We start from the raw sequence: 20,819 nt of genomic DNA on the forward strand, positions 1-20,819 counted from the left end.
CATCATTATCCCATCTCTGTCCCATCCTTTGTCCCATCCTGTCCCATCACTGCCCCATTGCTGTCCTATCACTGTCCCATCTCTGTCCCATTATTATCCCATCATTATCCCATCTCTGTCCCATCATTGTCCCACTGCTGTCCTATCACTGTCCCATCCTGTCCCATCATTGTCCCATTTCTGTCCCATCACTGTCCCATCTCTGTGCCATCATTGTCCCACTGCTGTGTCATCATTGTCCCACTGCTGTCCCATCATTGTCCCACTGCTGTCCCATTATTACCCCACCATTATTCCATCTCTGTCCCATCTCTGTGCCATCATTATCCTATTGTTATCCCATCACTGCCCCATCTCTGTCCCATATTGTCCCGCTGTCCCATCACTGTCCCGCCACTGCCCCATCACTGCCCCATAATTGTTACCCCATCACTGTCCCATGCTCTCCCATCACTGTCCCATCATTGTCCTGTCACTGTCCCATCACTGTCCCATAATTTTTATCCCATTATTGTCCCACCACTGTCCTGTCACTGTCCCATCACTGTCCCATCACTGCCCCATCACAATTGTTATCCCATCACTGTCCCATCACTGTCCTGTTACTGTCCCATCCCTGCTCCATCACTGTCCCATTTTTATCCCATTTCTGTCCCGTGCTCTCCCATCACTGTCCTGTCACTGTCCCATCACTGCCCCATAATTGTAACCCCATCTCTGTCCTGTCCCTGTCCCATGCTCTCCCATCCCTGCTCCATCACTGTCCCATTTTTATCCCATTTCTGTCCCACCTCTGTCCTGTCCCTGTCCCATTTCTGTCCCACCTCTGTCCTGTCCCACGCTGTCCCCTCACTCCCGTGGGTGCCCTGTCCCTAGCTGGAATCTTCTGGATTCCCCCAAATCCCCCACAGGGGCTGGCCAGAGCCATTTCCTCACAAAAGAGCCCCAAAAAAGCCCAATTGGGGCATTTCAACTCCAGGCACACCCAGCAGAGCACCCGAGGGGGAAGGAGCATTTTCACAAATCACCATTAGCAGCATGTGTGCTGTTTAAGCACTTAATCCCTCCCAATCCCCCTGATTAATGATTAATTGTGCTGCTAATTGCGCTATCATAGCGTGGCAGGCCCAGCCCGCAGCTGGCACACCAGTGCTGAGCCACATCCCAACTGGGAGCACTGGGAGGCCCTGCTGGCCCAAAATCCCTCCTCTATTCAAACCTCAGGGCTCTAATCCTGCCTTATCTCCAGCCTTCCTTATCAGCTGGGGGCAGGAGAGGAGGATTGGAACAGCCCTGCTCGGCCTCATCCCTTCTTGAATGTGGATTTTCCTCCCTCCTGTGAAAACCACATAGAAATTCTTCTAATTTTTGATTTGGAATGGGGAGAAAGGCACAATATTTGAATTTATTTCCGTAATTTTCCGCTTCTGACACTTTTTACACACATCAGGCTGCAGTGCCCAAGGCCCTCCTCAGTGTCATCACTTTTTTAGTGTGGATTTTCCTCCACTCCTTTGAAAACCACATGGAAATTCTTCTTTGTTTTCATTTGGAAGCAAGGGGAAAGCACAATATTTGAGTTTATTTCCGTTATTTTTACATTTTTGATCACTCTTTTATGCACAGAAGGCTGCAGTGTCCAAGGCCTCTCTCCCTGACAAGGCCCAAGGCCCTGCTCGGCCTCATCCTTTTTTGAACGTGGATTTTCCTCCTCTCCTTTGAAAACCTCAAAATTCTTCTAATTTTTGATTTGGAGTGGGGAGAAAAAAGCACAATATTTGAATTTATTTCCATTATTTTTATATTTATGACACCTCTTTTACACACAGCAGGCTGCAGTGCCCAAGGCCCTGCTCGGCGTCATCCCTTTTTTAGTGTGGATTTTCCTCCCTCCTGTGAAAACCATTTAGAAATTCCACCATGTTTTGATTTGGAGTGAAGGGAAAAGCACAATATTTGAATTTATTCCTGTTATTTTTAAGTTTCTGATGCCTCTAACACACAGCAGGCTGCAGTGCCCAAGGCCCTCCTTGGTGTCATCCCTTTTTTAGCGTGGATTTTCCTCCATTTCCATGAAAACCACATGGAAATTCCACCATGTTTTCATTTGGAGGCGGAGGGAAAGCACAATATTTGAATTTATTTCCGTTATTTTCCCGTGAAAACCACAAAGAAATTCCTCCCTGTTTTGGTTTGGAGTGGGGGAAAAGCACAATATTTGAATTTATTTCCATTATTTTCCGCTTCTGATGCCTCTTTCATGCCCAGCAGGCTGCAGTGCCCAACGCCTGGCTGCCCAGCCATGACTTTTCCTGGGGGAGATCCCTCTCTTTCCCTCTGTTATCTCGCTCTGGGCTCTGTTATCTCTCCAAGGCTTGAGCAGGAACCAGCCTGGCTTGTCAAGGACATCGGGGCTCACTCCCCCAGGGAGGCTTTTATAGCAGAGAAAAGCTGGGAGTGAAGTGAAAATAAATTTTAAAATTATATTATTATTATTATTATTATTATTATTATTATTATTATTATTATTATTATTATTATTATTATTATTATTATTATTATCATCATCATCATCATCATCATTATCATTATTATCCTTATCATTATCATTATCATTATCATTATCATTATCATTATCATTATTATCATTATCATTATCATTATTATTATCATCATCATTATTATCATTATTATCATTATTAAATAAATACGTTATTTAATAATATATCAATAGTATATCAATAATATATCAATAATATATTAATAATGATATATTTAATAATATTAATATTAAATATTCATATTATATATTATTAAAATAGTTTCAAATTGGAATTTATTCAAATATTAAAATATTAAAAGGAGAATTCATGCTTTTCAGCCCCAGGGATGTATTTGCTCTGCCCAGCAGTGACACCACAGCTCTGGGGACGCGGGGCTGGCCTTGGCTGGGTGGCACAGATGGCATTTACAGTTTAACGAGGAGCAAGGTTTATCCAAACACTCTGAGCTCTCCCTGAAACCTTTCCTCCCCAGGAAGGGATCAGAGCCTGCACTCAGGCAGGGATAATCTGTTTATTGCACTTGGGCTCTCTCTATTCTGTTTTTTCTTAACTTGGAAGTGAAAGCAGAGATCATTTCAACAAGGACGTAAAATCAAACTGGATTTTTGTGTGAAGGGTTTTCAGGGGCTGTTATGGAAAAGTTTAATTTTTTAGGGGAAAAACAAGGACTGGGATGATCCCTTCCCTTAGCAGGAGGATCTCACAGATCCCCAAATCCCCCAGACCCCCAGACCCCACATCTCACCCAGCCAGGGCTATGAGATCATCAGGATGAGGAAGGGTCAGGATAAAAGATGCTGCAGGATTTCCCTTTCTATGAGAAAGTCATCCAAAAATAATTCTATTTCTTACATTTATATATTTTTATACTTTATTCGTATTATTTATAAATAATTATTTTTATATAATTTATTTATACATTACATTTATATTTTCTATTTCTATTTCTATTTCTATTTCTATTTCTATTTCTATTTCTATTTCTATTATTTATATTTATATTTATGCTTCTATTTCTATTGTTTATATGTATATGTATATGTATATGTATATGTATATGTATATGTATATCTATATCTATATCTATATCTATATCTATATCTATATCTATATCTATATCTATATCTATATCATTTGCATATTTTATTTTTATTATACTTTATATTTGTTTTTATATAATTTTATATAACTTATATTTATATATTTATATTTTTAATTTATTTCATAGAGTTATAAATATAATTATATATTTATTTATAACTATATTAACATTTTAATATATTTATAAATATAAATAGATGTCTATATTTATATTTTATATATAATTTAATATAAATCTTTCTATATTTTTATCTTCTAATATAACTATTTATAAATTTATATTTTTAATTTATTTCATATAGTTATAAATATAATTATTTATATATTTATTTAGAACTATATAAATATTTTAATATATTTATAAATATAGATATATAAATATGTCTATATATTTATAAACAATTATATTTATATATTTATTTAAATATAAATAATACTGCTCACAGCCCCTGCTGTGCTTTGACGCCCTCTGGTCCCTCCAGTGTCGGCTCCTCCTCACCCCCCTCCCCGTGCCTGCTTTTCCTCCCATCCCAGGGGAAATCTGGGATATCCCCACATCCACAGGGCCCTCCAAGGATGGGTGCAGGGCTGGTTTCAGGTTTAATCCCAGCTTAGTGCAGTCGGGGCAGGAGCCTGGCAGGGTTTGCCTGGCCAGGCTTTAAATAAATCAGATTTCCATCCCTTCAACCCCGGGGGTTTTTGTGCCTTCAATGCCCAACTGTGGCACTGCTGCTCCAGAGCTGCGTGCTGGGGGAGGCCCAGGCCAGGGCTGGGAGTGACTGGAGCGGGGACAGGAGGTCAGCAGCGCCTTCCCCTCTCATTCCATCCTGCTCTGCAGGAAAATCTGCCCCAGGGAGGTTTGGGGCTGGTTCAGGAGCAGTGCTAGCTCTGAGGAGCTGCTGGAGCAGAGCTGGGATCCTGCTGGCAGAGGAGGGAGCATTAATCCACTGAAGGCTCTCCAGCTCTTCCTTAGGAAGTGGAAATCCTCATGTCTCCAGGCTGTGGAGAAAACAGACAGAGATTTCAGGTTTTTTCAGCACCTTCCCCTCTCATTCCATCCCTGCTCTGCAGGAAGATCTGTTTCAGGGAGGTTTGGGGCTGGTTCAGGAGCAGTGGCGGCTCCAAGGAGCTGCTGGAGCAGAGCTGGGATCCTGCTGGCAGAGGGGGGAGTTTGAATCCCACTGAAGGCTCTCCAGCTCTTTAGGATGTGGAAATCCAGGCTGTGGAGAAAACACACAGAGATTTCAGGTTTTTTCAGCAGTATTTTCCCCTCTCATTCCATTCCTGCTCTGCAGGAAAATCTGCCCCAGGGAGGTTTGGGGCTGGTTCAGGAGCAGAGCTGGGATCCTGCTGGCAGAGGAGGGAGCTTGAATCCCACTGAAGGCTCTCCAGTTCTTCTTTAGGATGTGGAAATCCAGGCTGTGGAGTAAAACAGACAGATTTCAGGTTTTTTCAGCACCTTCCCCTCTCATTCCATCCTGCTCGGCAGGTAAATCTGTGCCAGGGAGGTTTGGGGCTGGTTCAGGAGCAGAGCTGGGATCCTGCTGGCAGAGGAGGGAACATTAATCCCACTGAAGGCTCTCCAGCTCTTCCTTAGGATGTGGAAATCCAGGTGTCTCAGGCTGTGGAGTGAAACAGGCAGAGAGTTCAGGTTTTTTCCAAGTCCTTTTGTCAAGACAAAACATTCCCAGCCTCCTCGAAAACCCACGGCAAAGCGCCGAGCTCTTAATTGCTTCGAGAGCTCGTGGTGCTGCTGCTCCTCCACAGGAACCTGGGGTTTTGTTTAGATTCCAGCTGTTTTGTGGTTTTTATTTTCTGGGAAATTTAATCCTGTCCAGAGCCTTTGAGGCCAGGATCCCTCTGGAAAGGCTTTTCCCAAGGATTTGGCTTCCCCTTTTTCTCTGCACCGTTTGTGTGCTGCTCTTTGTCCCCCTCCTTTCCCGAGTGGCTGCATTTCTCAAATTCCACAGGGCTATCAGGTGTCCAGGATGTCATTCCTGGTGCTTTAAATATCTTTTTGGAAAGGGGAGCGGGGCTGGGATCCCTGTGCTCAGCTGTCCCTGCCGAGCTGTGTCACCCCCCCGGGTCAAACCCAGCTCCTGGGGCCGCTCCCACCCTGCAGCCCAAGGGATTCCTTTCCCAAATATCCTCATTTTGCACCCAAACTGCCTTTCAGCCTCGTTCTCCTGTACCAGGAAGAGGCCTTGGGGCATGGGAGGAAAATTCCTGTTCAACAGAGAGTGGAAAACCTTTCCCACTTCCAGCTCTTCTGAGCGAGCCAGCAGGGCAGGGCACCTGCTGATCCAGGGGCTGTGAGTCCCTGGGTGCAGGGATCCTCAGAACCCTCAGAACCCTTTAGAACCCTCAGAACCCTGAGAATCCTCAGAATTGTGCCCAAGAGAAAAATTTCTGCTCACAGTTTTGCTGACCTTTCCCACTTCCAGCCCTTCTGAGTGAACCAGCAATGCAGGGCACATGCTGATCCAGGGGCTGTGAGTCCCTGAGTGCAGGGATCCTCAGAACCCTCAGAACCCTTTAGAACCCTCAGAACCCTCAGAACCCTGAGAATCCTCAGGATCCTCAGAATCCTCAGGATCCTCAGAACTGTGTCTGAGGGAGAAATTCCTGCTCACAGTTTTGCTGACATTTCCCACTTCCAGCCCTTCTGAGCGAACCAGCAGCGCAGGGCACCTGCTGATCCAAGCTGTGAATCCCTGAGTGCAGGGATCCTCAGAACCCTCAGAATCCTTGGAATCCAGGCTGCTCCCTCCCTGGGGATGCTGCACGTACCAGGGAAGCGCTGACACGACCCTGGCAGGGTGGGGACAGTGCCAGCCCTGAGCTGCCCCGGCGCTGGGGTGGCCAAACTGGCCAGCAGTGTCCCCATTGTTGCTGCAGCTGAGCTCTGGCCACTTCTCCCAGGTTAGGGAATAAGTGCCCAGTGTTCTGAGCTGCTGGAAGAATGGCTGGCATTGGGATGCCTCGCTCAGAGCTGCCCTGAGCTCACCAGGAGCCGAGGGAGAGCTGAGGGCACAGAGAAGGGCAAAATATCCCAGGGCAGAACAAAGGTCCTTTGTGTGCTCCCGTCACTGGGCTCCTTGTCAGCTCCAGCCCCGAGTGGGAATGTGCATCCAGCAAAGGGCTGCGCTTCCCTCCCGTCCCTGCAGCCAGCACAGGTTGGAATCCCATCCCTGGGAGAGGCCAAGGGCAGCTGGGAGCAGCCTGGGGTGGTGGAAGACGTCCCTGCTGATGGGAATGGGGTGAGCTGTAATATCCCAGCCCATGGAGATGGGATGAGCTCTGAGATCCCTGCTTGTGGAAATGGGATTAGCTCCAGGATCCCTGCTTGTGGAAATGGGATGAGCTCCAGGATCCCTGCTTGTGGAAATGGGACGAGCCTCAAGATCCCTGCCCATGGAATTGGGATAGCTCCAGGATCCCTGCTTGTGGAAATGGAATGAGCTCTGAGATCCCTGCTTGTGGAAATGGGATGAGCCTCAAGATCCCAGCTTATGGAATTGGGATGAACCTCAAGATCCCAGACCATGGAATTGGGATGAGCTCTAAGATCCCTGCTCAAGGGAATGGGATCAGTTCTAAGATCCCTGCCCATGGAATTGGGATGAGCTCTAAGATCCCAGCCCATGGAATTGGGATGAACCTCAAGATCCCTGTCCATGGGAATGGGATGAGCTGTAAGATCCCTGCCCATGGAAATGGGATGAGCTCTAAGATCCCTGCTTGTGGAAATGGGATGAGCTCTAAAGTCCCTGCTGATGGGAATGGGATGAGCTCCAAGATCCCAGCTCATGGAGATGGGATGAGCTCTAAGATCCCAGTTTATGGAAATGGGATGGGCTCTAAGATCCCAGCCCATGGAATTGGGATGAGCCTCAAGATCCCTGCCCATGGAAATGGGATGAGCCTCAAGATCCCTGCCCATGGAAATGGGATGAGCTCCAAGATCCCAATTTATGGAATTGGGATGAGCCCTAAGATCCCAGCCCATGGGATGGGCTCTAAGGTTTCTCCCAACCCAATCCATTCTGTGCTTCCATGAGTCCGTAATGACCTGGCAGGAAGTTTTCCATGGCTCCACCTTTCCCAGGCTATCCCTGTGTTCTCCTGGCTCTCAGAACGGGGCTTGGCCTGGTCCTTGTCTCTTAACAACAAATTCCCGACTGGAATTCTGCAGGGGGGGGGATGGGAACGCTGTGAGCCCAGGGTCTCACCTCCCAGGGGAATTCAAACCAGCTGACAGGGAGGGAGGGAGGGGGGAGGATGCCTTGCCATCATTCCTGATTTATCCCTGTGGCATTCCAAGAGAGCCCCAGCAAACCAGATAAGAATCGTTTTCTTTTTCTCTTGGGGCTTCTCAGCTTCCCAGGAGAAAAATCCTGGGTGAAGGGATTGTAACAGAGAATGTGAATGCTGCAGGTTGGATATCAGGGAAAAGATTTTACTGAAAGAGTGAGGAAGTTCTGGAATGTTCTGCCGGGGAGGTGATGCAGTCCCCATCCCTGGGGGTGTTTAACACAGCCTGGATGTGGCACTGGGTGCCAGGGTTGAGTTGGGGTGCTGGGGCTGGGTTGGACTCGGTGATCCTGAAGGTCTCTCCCAACCCGGTGATGAATTCTGTGAATTCTGTGAATTCTGTGAATTCCAGCGGGGTTGGTTCAGTCCTGCAGCCACACACAGCGCTGCAGGGCTGCCGTGTTTGCTGAGCAAATAAAAGCTCCACGAGGAGGAGCAGAATTCCCCATTTCTGCGGGAATCGATGTCACCTCATAGCCCGGGGCACCGAGTGCTGAATAGGGCTTTTCAGTTTGCCTTGCAAACACAACTGGTAATCTCTCCGGGGATTAAAAAAGAAGTAAATAAATAAACCAAAAAACGGTTTACAACCAGCAAACTTTTCCCTCCGAGCCTTCCTCTCTCTCAGCTGGGAAATGGGGGCAGGAATCTGGTAAAATGGTAAAGAAAGAAACATGAGAATTGATCATTTTTGAGAGGCAATAATTCGTGCTGGGAAGCTCTGCTTCCAAACCCAGCCGGAGGAGGGAGGGGACAGCTCCGTACCCTGGTGATGCCTCAAATACCTGGCTTAGGAATTCCAGAGCAGGGAATAGAAACACGGGAGAGATCCATTCCCGGGCGGAACAGCTCACCAAGGAACGCCAGGGTGATTTCCTTGAGGGCAGCTGCATTTAAAGCATCCTTAACTCCTCGTCTGGCTCCCGTCAGGAGTTTTCCTGCTGGGATTCACCTCTGGGGCCCTTTGAAGTGTTCCAGCCGGGAATTTACCCTCCTCCCCACTTCCAGTAAATGCAGCTCGCTCGCCCTGCTGGATTTAATCCTGGTTTTTGGCCGGGTTCCAAGCGGGGTGATTTCATTTTTTTGCCCGTCGATGCCTAAATTCCTCACGGCCGTGTGAAACTGCTCCTTCCCTTCCTGTTCGTGTTCCTGCCTGCTGGTAATTAATTATCCGGCTCGCTCTCCATCCCCGGCAGCATCCAGGGATTGCTGCCGCTCCTGCCAGGCTCTAAAACCAAAAGTGATGTCACCGCTCTGCCTCACAAGTGTCACTTTCCCTCGGAAAGTCAATAAATGCCACCGCTTCCTTTAGGACCCTGAGGGGGGGGGAAAAAACCCAACAAAACTAAACAAAATTAAACAAAATTAAACAAAACAAGAGGCGGTCGCTAGGAGTTCGTCCTTTGAAATCCGTGCCGGGGAGAGCAGCTGTGAGAAGGGATTTCTTTCTGCCACAAGGAATGTGGCTGGAGGGTGGGAGAAGCTCCTGGAACTCCGGGGGGATGTGGGGCACCCCACATTGCCCAGCCCGACCCTAAATTCCCCCTGGAACCCCACATTGCCCAGCCAGACCCTAAATTCCCCCTGGAACCCCAAATTTCCTGCCCCAGCCCGACCCTAAATTCCCCCTGGCGCCAAGGTTGTGGGTGCTTTGCAGCAAATCCCAGTTTTGGGATCCTGTATGGATCCCATATGGGACAGGGCAAATTCCTGTTGGAGAAGGAGAATTCCTCTTGGTGAGGAGCCGAGGGCTGAGGACGAGGACAATCCAATAAATCCCATAAATCCCAGCTCACAATCCCATAAATCCCAGTTTTGGGATCCTGTATCCATACGGGACAGGGTGAATTCCTGTCAGGGAAGGGGCTGAGGGCTAAGGACAAGCACAATCCCATAAATCCCAGCTTTGGGGTCCCATAAATCCCAGCTCAAATCCCATAAATCCCAGCTTTGGGATCCTGTATCCATATGGGAAAGGGCAAATTCCTGTCAGGGAAGGAGCCAAGGACTGAGGACAAGCACGATCCCATAAATCCTATAAATCCCAGCACACAATCCCATAAATCCCAGTTTTGGGATCCTGTATCCATACGGGACAGGGTGAATTCCTGTCAGGGAAGGAGCTGAGGGCTGAGGACAAGCACAGTCCCATAAATCCCAGTTTTGGGATCCCATAAATCCCAGCTCAAATTCCATAAATCCCAGCTTTGGGATCCTGTATCCGTATGGGACAGGGCGAATTCCTGTCAGGGAAGGAGCCAAGGGCTGAGGACAAGCACAATCCCATAAATACCATAAATCCCAGCACACAATCCCATCAATCCCAGCTTTGGGATCCTGTATCCATATGGGACAGGCCAAGTTCCTGTCGGGAAAGGAGAATTCCTGTTGGGAAAGGAGAATTCCTGTTGGGAAAGGAGAATTCCTGTTGGGGAGGAGCCAAGGGCTGAGGACAAGCACAATCCCATAAATCCCAGCTTTGGGATCCCATAAATCCCAGCTCAAATCCCATAAATCCCAGTTTTGGGATCCTGTATCCATATGGGACAGGGTGAATTCCTGTCAGGGAAGGAGCCAAGAGCTGAGGACAAGCACAATCCCATAAATCCCAGCTTTGGGATCCCATAAATCCCAGCTTTGGGATTCCATAAATCCCAGCTTTAACATGAACTCCGAGCAGGTCCAGGTGTAGCTGGAAAAACGATCCCGGGGATGCGAGCCCAGGAGCAGGGAGCAGCTCGGGCGTGGCAGGAGGGGCTGCAGCCAGCCCGGGGCTATTTTTACCCCTCTCCCAGTTCCCCTCCTCTCCCAGGTTTATATTTAGCAGCCTGGAGCTGCCGGCATTCCTGCAGGAAGCACAGGGGGGAAGGATTTGGATTCGTGGAGCAGTTTTGTGGCAGTGAGAAGATGATTCCCTGTAAACCATCCACAGCTTTTTGGGAAGGGGAAGGGAGAGGGAGACACCGCTTCTCCTCATCTTCCTCGAGTGTTTTTCCTGTTCCCTGCATCTTTCCTGACCCAGATTTGATCAAAGGATCAAAGGAGGTTATGGATCAGCTCAGCAGGGGATGGTCCAAGCAGGAACTGCTCAGCCAGCACCTTCCCAAGATCCCAAAATCCTGCTGGATGTCCTGCTTATCCCATTCCAGTCTCTGCCAGTGCAGGACCAGGAGCTGGATTCACTCCTGGATCTCCCGAATCCCCTTTGGAACGGGAGCATCCCCGCTGCCACCTCCTCATTGTGTCCGAGCACGTTCCTGCCGTGCTGGGAAAACATTCCAATGTCTGAAACCGCAGCGGAGGCGTCTCAAACCCTCCTGCCTCCCTTCCCACCCCCGGCAAAACCCCCCCAGCCCCGACTCCAGGCGCGGCCGAGCCTTCAGCCTCGGGAATCGGCGGCGTTGAAGGTGGGAGCCGAGCGGGGGCAGGGAATTGCCGGGATTCAGGTGAATTCCCGGGATTTTCAGGGGATTCACCCACTGCAGGGCGCCGTGCCTCACCGCAGAGCCTGGCAGGCGCCCAGGCAGTGTTTATATTGCTGAGGGATCATCTTTTAGAGCTTTCAGATGCAGGGCCGGGCGGCGCCGTCGTCCTGGCGACGGGGATGCGGTGTGCGATCGGTCTGGAGCGCTGCGATCGCCCTTGGGCGGTGCTGATGAACCTGGGGGGGCTTTGGGGACACCCAGGGGGAAGAGGAGACACCCAGGGGGAAGAGGAGACACCCAGGGGGAAGGGGCCGAGCTGCTCTGGGGGTCCAGGATGTGCAGGAAAGAGCTGCTCCTTGTGGGGAAATTAAAATCATCCCTGAGAAGTTTTGGGGTCTGGTACCAAGGGGTGATTGAGCTCTTCAGATTGGGTTGGGGGGTGAGAGCAGTGTTAGAGGCCAGGGTGGGAGGGGGCTGGGGGGGCTCTGAGGACAGCCAGGGAGAGCAGGAGTTGGGACACCCAGGGGGAAGGGGCTGAGCTGCTCCCTGTGGGGAAAAAAACATCCCTGAGAAGATTTGGGGTCTGGTGCCAAGGGGTGATTGAGCTCTTCAGACTGGGCTGGGGGCTGAGAGCAGTGTTAGAGGCCAGGGTGGTGCTGATAAACCTGGGAGGGGGCTGGAGATAACCAGGGAAGAGCAGGAGTGGGGACACCCAGGGGGAAGGGGCCGAGCTGCTCCGAGGGTCCAGGGATGCCCAGGAAAGAGCTGCTCCTTGTGGGGAAATTAAAATCATCCCTCAGAAATTTTGGGGTCTGGTACCAAGGGGTGATTGAGCTCTTCAGATTGGGCTGGGGGGTGACAGCAGCGTTAGAGGCCAGGGCTGTTCATGGAAAATCCCCTGGTGGGGATGTCCAGAGGATGAGGGATGCAGGAGGAGCATCCCCACACTCCTGGGGTTGGGAAGAGGAGAGGGACAGACCCAAACCTCCTCAGGCCTGAGGCTGGAAGGGGCAGAGCTGTGGCTGGTTCGGGGTGGGACACAGATGTGAGATGATGATTCCTAAAGTCCCTCCAACCCAAACTGGTCCGAGATTCTGGGATTTCGTCTCTGTAAATCCAGGGAGCGCTGGGTCCATGCTGGGCAGGAGGAATTGCAGCGGGGCTGGAGCCCAAACCCCACACCGGCAGCACTTCCAGCCTGATCCTGGAAAAGCCAAGGCAGGAAAGGCAAACCGCGGTCCGGGCGGGCTCCCCGGGTGCTCCCGCGGCCGCTCGCCCCGTGCCCCGAGGGTTTCTTCCTTTAAGGGTTTTATTGCCTTAATCTGATCTGCGCTAAAGGCGATTCTGACGCCCAGCGGGAGGAGGCGCCGGGAGCTGGGATCGAGCTGGGATCGAGCAGGGATCGAGCTCGGGGCATCTCCCGGTGCTGGGGCTCAGGGGATCCCCCCTGCCCGTGCTGCCCCCACCCAGCACTTCGCTGCTGGCTCAGCAAGTCTTCATTGCAAGGGCAGAGCCGAGGCCACACTGCCAGGGGAGAGGAATCTCCTTTTCCAGTGAGAAATGTGGGATTCAGTCTTTTCCATCAGTGTTTTGTCTTTTTCTTGCTTTCCTTCTGTTTTCACCCTGCTTTCCCCCCTGTCCAGGCATTCCTGGAGTTTCCAAGGATGCCATAAGGCACAGCCTGTGACTGAGTGTGCCAGCCCTGCTCTGGGCTCAAAAATAAATCACCTTCCCTGCACCTCCTGACCAGAGACTCTTAAAACCATGAAGAACCCAATTCCTGTGGCTCCTCTTCTGCTCTGACCCAGAGAAGGGATGTCCCCAGGGAGCCTTGTGGGGGAAATTCATGTCAGGACATTGCCAACCCCAAAGAGCAGCAGTTGTGGGGTGGAAATTGGGGTGGGGATGCTGCCAACCCCAAAGAGCAACAGTTGTGGGGTGGAAATTGGGGTGGGGATGCTGCCAACCCCAAAGAGCAGCAGTTGTGGGGTGGAAATTGAGATCAAGACATTGCCAACCCCAAAGAGCAGCAGCTGTGGGGCTGGGGGCCCGTCCTGGTGTTGTCCATCCCTCTGAACCTGCTGCCCCCTTCCCTGCAGGGCTCTGCCGTCCCTGGCAGCACGAGGGAAGATGAACAAGATGAAAAACTTCAAGAGGAGATTTTCGCTCTCGGTGCCGCGCACGGAGACCATCGAGGAGTCCCTGACAGAGTTCACAGAGCAGTTCAACCAGCTCAACAACCAGAGGAACGAAGGTGAGGAGCCCCTGGCTCCCTGCTCAGGACCACCCGGGGTGGGTGAGAGCCTCTCCAGCCCTCCCCGGGCACCCTCGGGGGGGTGTGGAAGTGTCTGCCCCTCGTTCCCCGGGGGGTGAGCAACGCCTCGGCGTTAAAGCTGCAGAGAGATTTATTCTTCACCAGCAAAGCCGGATGGGAGGGAAAGGAATTTGCACAAAATGGGGAGCCGTGGTTAAGGTGGAGAGTGGGGAAGTGTGGGATCTCCCCCTGCCTCCCCAGGAGAGGGGGTGACCCCGGTGGGGGCTCCAGGCTGATGTTCCCTGAGCCAAAGGGGCTCTTCTGTCCTGGGCAGACCCAGGGCTCGCTGCCGCAGCCTTTGCCCCTCCCTGTGGGTTGGCTTTGAGCACACAGGGAGATGAGGGGTTAAATCCGAACCGGGGCACAGCCCCGGAGCCAACACGGCCCCGGGACAGGCTGGGGCAGGCTGGGGATGCTGCGGGCGCGGGGAGCAGCCCAGCCTGGGCAGCCGTGCTCGGGTAGAGCTTGGGCAGGGCTTGGGCAGAGCTGGGCTGGGTTTGGGGAGCCGGGCAGGGCTTGGGCAGAGCTTGGGGAGCCGGGCAGAGCTGGGGGAGCCAGGCAGAGCTGGGCTGGGCTTGGGCAGGGCTTGGGCAGAGTTTGGGGAGCCGGGCAGGGCTGGGCTGGGCTTGGGGAGAGCTGGGCTGGGCTCGGGGAGCTGGGCAGAGCCAGGCAAAGCTGGGCAGAGCCTGGGGAGCTGGGCTGAGCTGGGCTGAGCCAGGCTGGGCTTGGGGAGCCGAGCAGAGCTGGGCAGAGCCGGGCTGGGCTCGAGGAGCCAGGCGGAGCTGGGCTGGGCTGATGCCGGGGGTAAATCCCGGCCATGCCACGCTGCCTCCTGCCAGCTGTGCCGCAGCCCGGCCCTTCAGGAGCCCCCAGCTCCCGTTCAGGCTCTGTTTGCCCTCTCTGAAGGAAGGGGCTGAGCCCTGATGTCAGCGCCTGGCACCGGCACTGCCCGGCAGGGAGGGCCTGGCCGTGCCAGCCAGGCTGCCCAGGACGCTGGAAGCTCGTTCGGGGCTGCCTTCCCTCCTTCCCTCCCTCCCTCCCGGGGCTGCCCAGGCTCTTCCCCATCTCTGCAGACACCCGAGCAGCATCCCAGAGCTCCTGTCCCCCTCCCAGACACCCACAGCCCTCAGTGAGGGCTGTAATTAGACCTGAGCCCTTAATTAGCCATGCAGGAGCTGTGGGGATAAAATGGGGCAAGGCTGAGGAAGTCCTGGGCACTGCTCCTGCTGTGGGATGTGGGCTCCTCATCTCCTTATCTCCTCATCTCCTTTTCCTTATCTCCTCTGGGAGAGGTGATTCATTTCATCTTTTTTGTTGCTTTCCTTCTGTTTTCATCCTTTCCCCCCTCTCCAGGTGTTCCTGGAGTTTCCAAGGATGCCATAAGGCACAGCCCGTGATTGAGTGTGCACAGCCCCGCTCTGGGCTCAAAAAAAAACCCACCCAGAGGGGATTTTTATTTAGTAAAAGTGATTTCGGCATTTATTCTAATTAAAAGAAAGGCCCAAAGCAAGGGGTACTAAAAGAGGCAGAGCCCTGGGATGGGATTTGGGATTTCTGCGGCCCTGGGGCAGGCAGGGTGTGCTCTCAATGCTGAGAGGGGCAGAGATTTGGGATGGATTTGGGATTTGTGTCCTGGCCATGGGACAGGCAGGGTGTGCTCTGGCAGTGCTGAGAGGGGCAGAGATTTGGGATGGATTTGGGATTTGTGTCCCGGCCCTGGGGCAGGCAGGGTGTGCTCTGGCAATGAGAGGGGCAGAGATTTGGGATGGATTTGGGATTTGTGCTCTGGCAGTGCTGAGAGGGGCATAGCCCTGGGATGGATTTGGGTTTTGTGTCTCAATACTGAGAGGGGCAGAGCCCTGGGATGGATTTGGGATTTGTGTCCCGGCCCTGGGGCAGGCAGGGTGTGCTCTGGCAGTGCTGAGAGGGGCAGAGATTTGGGATGGATTTGGGATTTGTGTCTCAATGCTGAGGGGGGCAGAGATTTGGGATGGATTTGGGATTTGTGTCCCAGCCCTGGGGACAGAGCCCTGTGCTCTGGCAGTGCTGAGCGGGGCAGAGCCCCAGGAATCCGGAGCAGAACGCAGAATTCCCTCTGGCCATGGAGAAGGGAGCAGAGACCCCCCGGAGCATCCCTGCCCCAGGCTCACCCCGCTTTCCTTTGGTCCCCAGGCCTGGCGCAGGGACAGCTGCAGCTGGCGCAGCTGGGCAGGGAGGTGGCGGCGGACGGCAGCCCCGTGTCCCCGCCGGAGGGACAGCGCCGGTCCCCGGTGGCCGCCGTGCGCTACCGCAGCCACGGCCAGCGCCGCTTCTCCACCGAGGCAAGTGCCGGACACGGGGACACGGGGACACGGGGACACGGGGACACGGGGACAGCGGGGACACGGGGACAGCGGGGTGGCTCCTCCGCGCGGCCTGGGCCTGCCGGGTCACACAGCGGCCCTGCCATCCTCTGCGGTGACTGCACCGCCCTGTGCCACCAACCCCCCGCCCTGGAGGGGCGCGGCCGGGCGGTGCTTGTGGGGAAGGAAATGATGAATCTGGGTCTGAATGCTTCGAGGGCTCATTGGTTATATTATTTTATTTATAATATATGATATTATTTCTAATATTAGGTATTATTAATAATGTTATATTGTGACATTAATATAGTATGGTGTAATATAGTATGATGTAATATAATATTATGTAATATGATGTAATATGATATAATATGATGTAATATGATATGATATAACATAACATAACATAACATAACATAACATAACATAACATAACATAACATAACATAACATAACATAACATAATATAATATACATTGCATCACATTCTATATATTATGTATATAATGTGTATATATATAAAAATATATATAATATATCTATTTTATGTAGTATATCTATTACCTCGTATATTTACATTATATACATTATATACTGTGCATTCTATATTTTATTTATATTATATTATATTATAGTATTGTATAGTATATTATGTTATCTATAATATGTATTATATATATTTATATATTATAATATAATGTGTAGATATATTACATTACATTACATTACATTACATTACATTACATTACATTACATTACATTACATTACATTATATTATATTATATTATAGTGTATTATATTATAGTATAATATATTATATTATAGTATAGTGTATTATAGTATAGTATATTATAGTATAGTATATTATAGTATAGTATATTATAGTATAGTATATTATAGTATATTATATTATAATATATTATAGTATATTACATTATATTTAGTATATTGCATCATATTACATCATATTACATTACATCACATTATAAGAAATAATATCCTAGAACTGTACTAAACTGTAGAGAAAAGACCCAACACAAGGCCAGGAAAAAATGGCTCTCAAAGCCCCGTGGCTGACCAGAGAGTCGGACACAGGAGAGGCAAACCAGAGAATCCCTGTTCTCCTTTCTCCCTGAGGCTCCTCATCTCCCCAGGCCAAGAACCCTGGCATTCCTCAGAGAGGATTTTTCCAGAAAACGTGCCATCAGCGGCAGGGCTGTCCCCGTTGCCGTGCTGGTGTCACCCAGCTGTCCCTTGGTGTCCCCTCCTGCAGGACGTCAGCCGGCGCCTCTCGCTGCCCATGGACATCCGGCTGCCGCCCGAGTTCCTGCAGAAGCTGCAGATGGAGAGCCTGGAGCTGCCCCAGCCCCTCAGCAGGATGTCCCGCCGGGCCTCCCTCGTGAGTGGCACCGAGCGGGGACAGTGCCAGGCAGGGCCCCCGGGTGTGCCCACCCTGCTGTGTCTGATCCCCTCCTGTCCCTGCCCAGGGCCAGCCCTTCCTGCCCTGCCCCGGGGGCTGGGGAGGGATGGGAGGAGCTGGGAAGGGTTGGGAGAAATCTGGGAAGGGTTGGGAGAAATCTGGAAAGGGTTGGGAGAAATCTGGAAAGGGTTGGGAGAAATCCCGAGGGAGCTGGGAAAGGTTTGGAGAAATCTGGAAAGGGTTTGGAGAGTCCTGAGGGAGCTGGGGAAGGGTTGGGAGAAATCTGGGAAGGGTTTGGAGAGTCCTGAGGCAGCTGGGGAAGGGTTGGAGAAATCCCAAGGGAGCTGGGAAGGGTTTGGAGAAATCTGGGAAGGGTTTGGAGAAATCTGGAAAGGGTTTGGAGAAATCCTGAGGGAGCTGGGAAAGGGTTGGGAGAAATCTGGGAAGGGTTTGGAGAGTGCTGAGGGAACCAGAGAACAGTTTGGAAAAATCGTGAGGGAGCTGGGGAGGGCTGGGAGAAATCTGGGAAGGTTTGGAGAAATCTGGAAAGGGTTTGGAGAAATCTGGAAAGGGTTTGGAGAAATCCTGAGGGAGCTGGGAAGGATTGGAGAGTCCTGAGGGAGCTGGGAAGGGTTCAGAGAAATCTGGAAAGGGTTTGGAGAGTGCTGAGGGAGCTGGGAAGGATTTGGAGGAGCTGAGAGAAGCAGGGAACAGTTTGGAAAAATCCTGAGTGAGCTGGGAAGGGTCTGGAGAGTCCTGAGGGAGCTGGGAAGGGTTGGGAGAAATCTGGGAAGGGTTTGGAGAAATCCTGAGGGAGCTGGGAAAGGGTTTGGAAAGTCCTGAGGGAGGATTTGGAGAATCCTGAGGGAGCTGGGAAGGGTTTGGATAAACCTGGAAAGGGTTTGGAGAGTCCTGAGGGAGCTGGGAAGGGTCTGGAGAGTCCTGAGGGAGCTGGGAAGGGTCTGGAGAGTCCTGAGGGAGCTGGGAAGGGTCTGGAGAGTCCTGAGGGAGCTGGGAAGGGTTTGGAGAGTCCTGAGGGAGCTGGGAAGGGTCTGGAGAGTCCTGAGGGAGCTGGGAAGGGTCTGGAGAGTCCTGAGGGAGCTGTGGGGGCTCAGCCTGGAGCAAAGGAGGCTCAGGGGGAATTTCTGGCTCTGCACAACTCCCTGCCAGGAGGGGACAGCCGGGGGGGATTTGGGATCTTATCCCAGGGAACGGGGACAGGAGGAGAGGGAACGGCCTCAGGCTGGGCTGGGGAGGCTCAGGTTGGACATCAGCAGGAATTTGCTGATGGAAAGGGCTGGAAGGGGCTGCCCAGGGGGGTTTGGAGTGCCCATCCCTGGAGGGGGCACCTGGAGGTGGCACTGGGGGCTCAGGGTGGGGATCGGGCACAGCTGCCACTCGATGATCCCACAGGGATTTTCCACCCTCAACAATTCCATGATTCTCCCTTCCCCACCAGCACCTGCTGGGCCATTCCCACCTTCCTCCCTCCCCTGGGCACACCTGGCTGCCCTCTCAGCCCAGCAGGAGAGGGAACCCTTTCTGCAGCTCAGCCCGAATGCAAATGCGCATAAATAATGAATCACCTGCAGTGGTGGCATTTCCCTTCCTTTGCTGCAGCAGCAGAAATTGGAACAAAAACTCCGTGTACAACAAAACAGGAGCAAAAAAACCTCTGTGTGCAGACAGCAGGTGTGCCCAGAGGTGCCCAGGTAGCTCAGCCAGGCCTCAGGAGGCGTTTTGGGACCCGAGGTGTCCGAGCTGGAGGAGGAGGAGGGAAGGACAGCTGGAATTCACCTGCCTGTGCTGTCTGATCAATAAAACAAAGCCAGGGCGATGTGTCATTAATATTCATGAGCCCCTCATGAATAAAGAATGTGGCTCTGGGGGTTGTGCAGCAACAAGGGGGGTTCCAGAACCTTCACTCCCCTGCTCAGGACACACGGAGGGTTTGGGCAGCAAATGGAGCAGAGATCCCAATCGTCACTGCCAGTGTCCCTGGAAACCCTCCTGGAGGTGAAGCCATCCCTGGGTGAGGCTCCCTCCTCCCTGTGATGCTTTCCTTTCTCTCTCACAGTCAGATATTGGCTTTGGGAAGCTGGAAACCTACGTCAAACTGGACAAACTGGGGGAGGTGAGTAGTCTGGGACACCCTGTAAGGAGTTCAGTGAAATTCAAAAGGCAGCTCGGAGCACAAAGGGCAAAAATCTCCAATATCCAGAAATTCCCAGAGCAAATCTTGCTTGTGGCCTCGAGTGGTCCTTCCTCCAAATGGTTTGGGCTCACCAGAGCTGTGCCACCCTGGTGTCAGGAAAATCAGTCCACAAAACACCAGGGGTTTATGGTGTTGTCTCCAAAAAGGAGACAGAGGAGCCCTTTCTGGCTTTATTCCAATAAAGGCAGAGGCCATGGGGCATTCCCCTGGGGTCTCTCTCCTTTTTATCCCAATTTCCCTTCTCTCCTTCCCCATTTCTGAGGTACTTGAGAGGTTCAGACTTCCAGAAACTCCTGATTCCCCTCTAATGTTCAACCCTCCTTTTCATTTTTAATTCTTACAGAATTTAGGTTTTTCCCCTCCCCATTGTTTCTTTCATCTCTCAATGTCTAATTTCATTTCTCAGCAAACCTGAAGTTTATTTGTAAAATCAAATATCTTTTCCCATTCATCAATCAAGGGAGTTTTTCCCTTCCTGTTGATTCTTTTCTCTCCCAGTGCTGGTTTTATCTCCCAGTAGCCCCACAGCTTGTTTGGAAAGACAAATCCCCCATTCCTCTCACACTGGAGTGTCCAGGTTGTGGATTTACCTCTGATTTTACATCAAATATCACAAAGAGTTTGTCTCTGACCCACTGCTCTAGAGCTGCTGGTTTGCAGGCTGCACCTTTTACCCAGCTTTATTTTTGCTCCACCTGTGAGAACCAGCCCAAATCCCCCCAAAATATCATTTCCAGCAGCTTGGTCACCCTCCATCCAGTCAGACCTGAAATATCCTCGATTCAAATTTGCTCAGGGAATGAGGAAGTTCAAAACAATTCAGCCCAGTTGAATTAACCCACAGCTTGTGTGTAAGGACAAACCAACCCTTCCTGTCCCTGGGAAATGTCCCCTGTCCCCAGGGCACCTACGCCACGGTGTTCAAGGGCCGCAGCAAGCTGACAGAGAACCTGGTGGCGCTCAAGGAAATCCGCCTGGAGCACGAGGAGGGCGCTCCCTGCACGGCCATCCGGGAAGGTGAGGCTGGCAGGGGATTTGGGGGGGATTTGGGGGGGATTTGGGGGGGATTTGGGGTGCTCTCTGCCCCCGCCCAGCCCCGGTGCCGCCGCCCCAACGCCGCTGT

At 51.5% G+C, this 20,819-nt stretch overlaps 1 protein-coding gene across 1 annotated transcript in view; it reads left to right on the forward strand.

The window, feature by feature from the left end:
- The window catches only part of CDK18 (cyclin dependent kinase 18), a 35,616-nt gene that overhangs the window by 7,021 nt on the left and 7,776 nt on the right, over positions 1 to 20,819 (forward strand). The window contains exons 2-6 of the mRNA XM_084220730.1: positions 13,504 to 13,658; positions 15,891 to 16,039; positions 17,335 to 17,460; positions 19,559 to 19,615; positions 20,599 to 20,713. Coding sequence (XP_084076856.1) covers positions 13,535 to 13,658; positions 15,891 to 16,039; positions 17,335 to 17,460; positions 19,559 to 19,615; positions 20,599 to 20,713 — 571 coding nt within the window. The 5' untranslated portion in view covers positions 13,504 to 13,534. The remainder of the gene's footprint in view (positions 1 to 13,503; positions 13,659 to 15,890; positions 16,040 to 17,334; positions 17,461 to 19,558; positions 19,616 to 20,598; positions 20,714 to 20,819) is intronic.

The sequence above is a fragment of the Fringilla coelebs genome (genome assembly GCF_963513975.1).
Source record: "Fringilla coelebs genome assembly, chromosome: 23".
Taxonomy (NCBI): domain Eukaryota; kingdom Metazoa; phylum Chordata; class Aves; order Passeriformes; family Fringillidae; genus Fringilla; species Fringilla coelebs.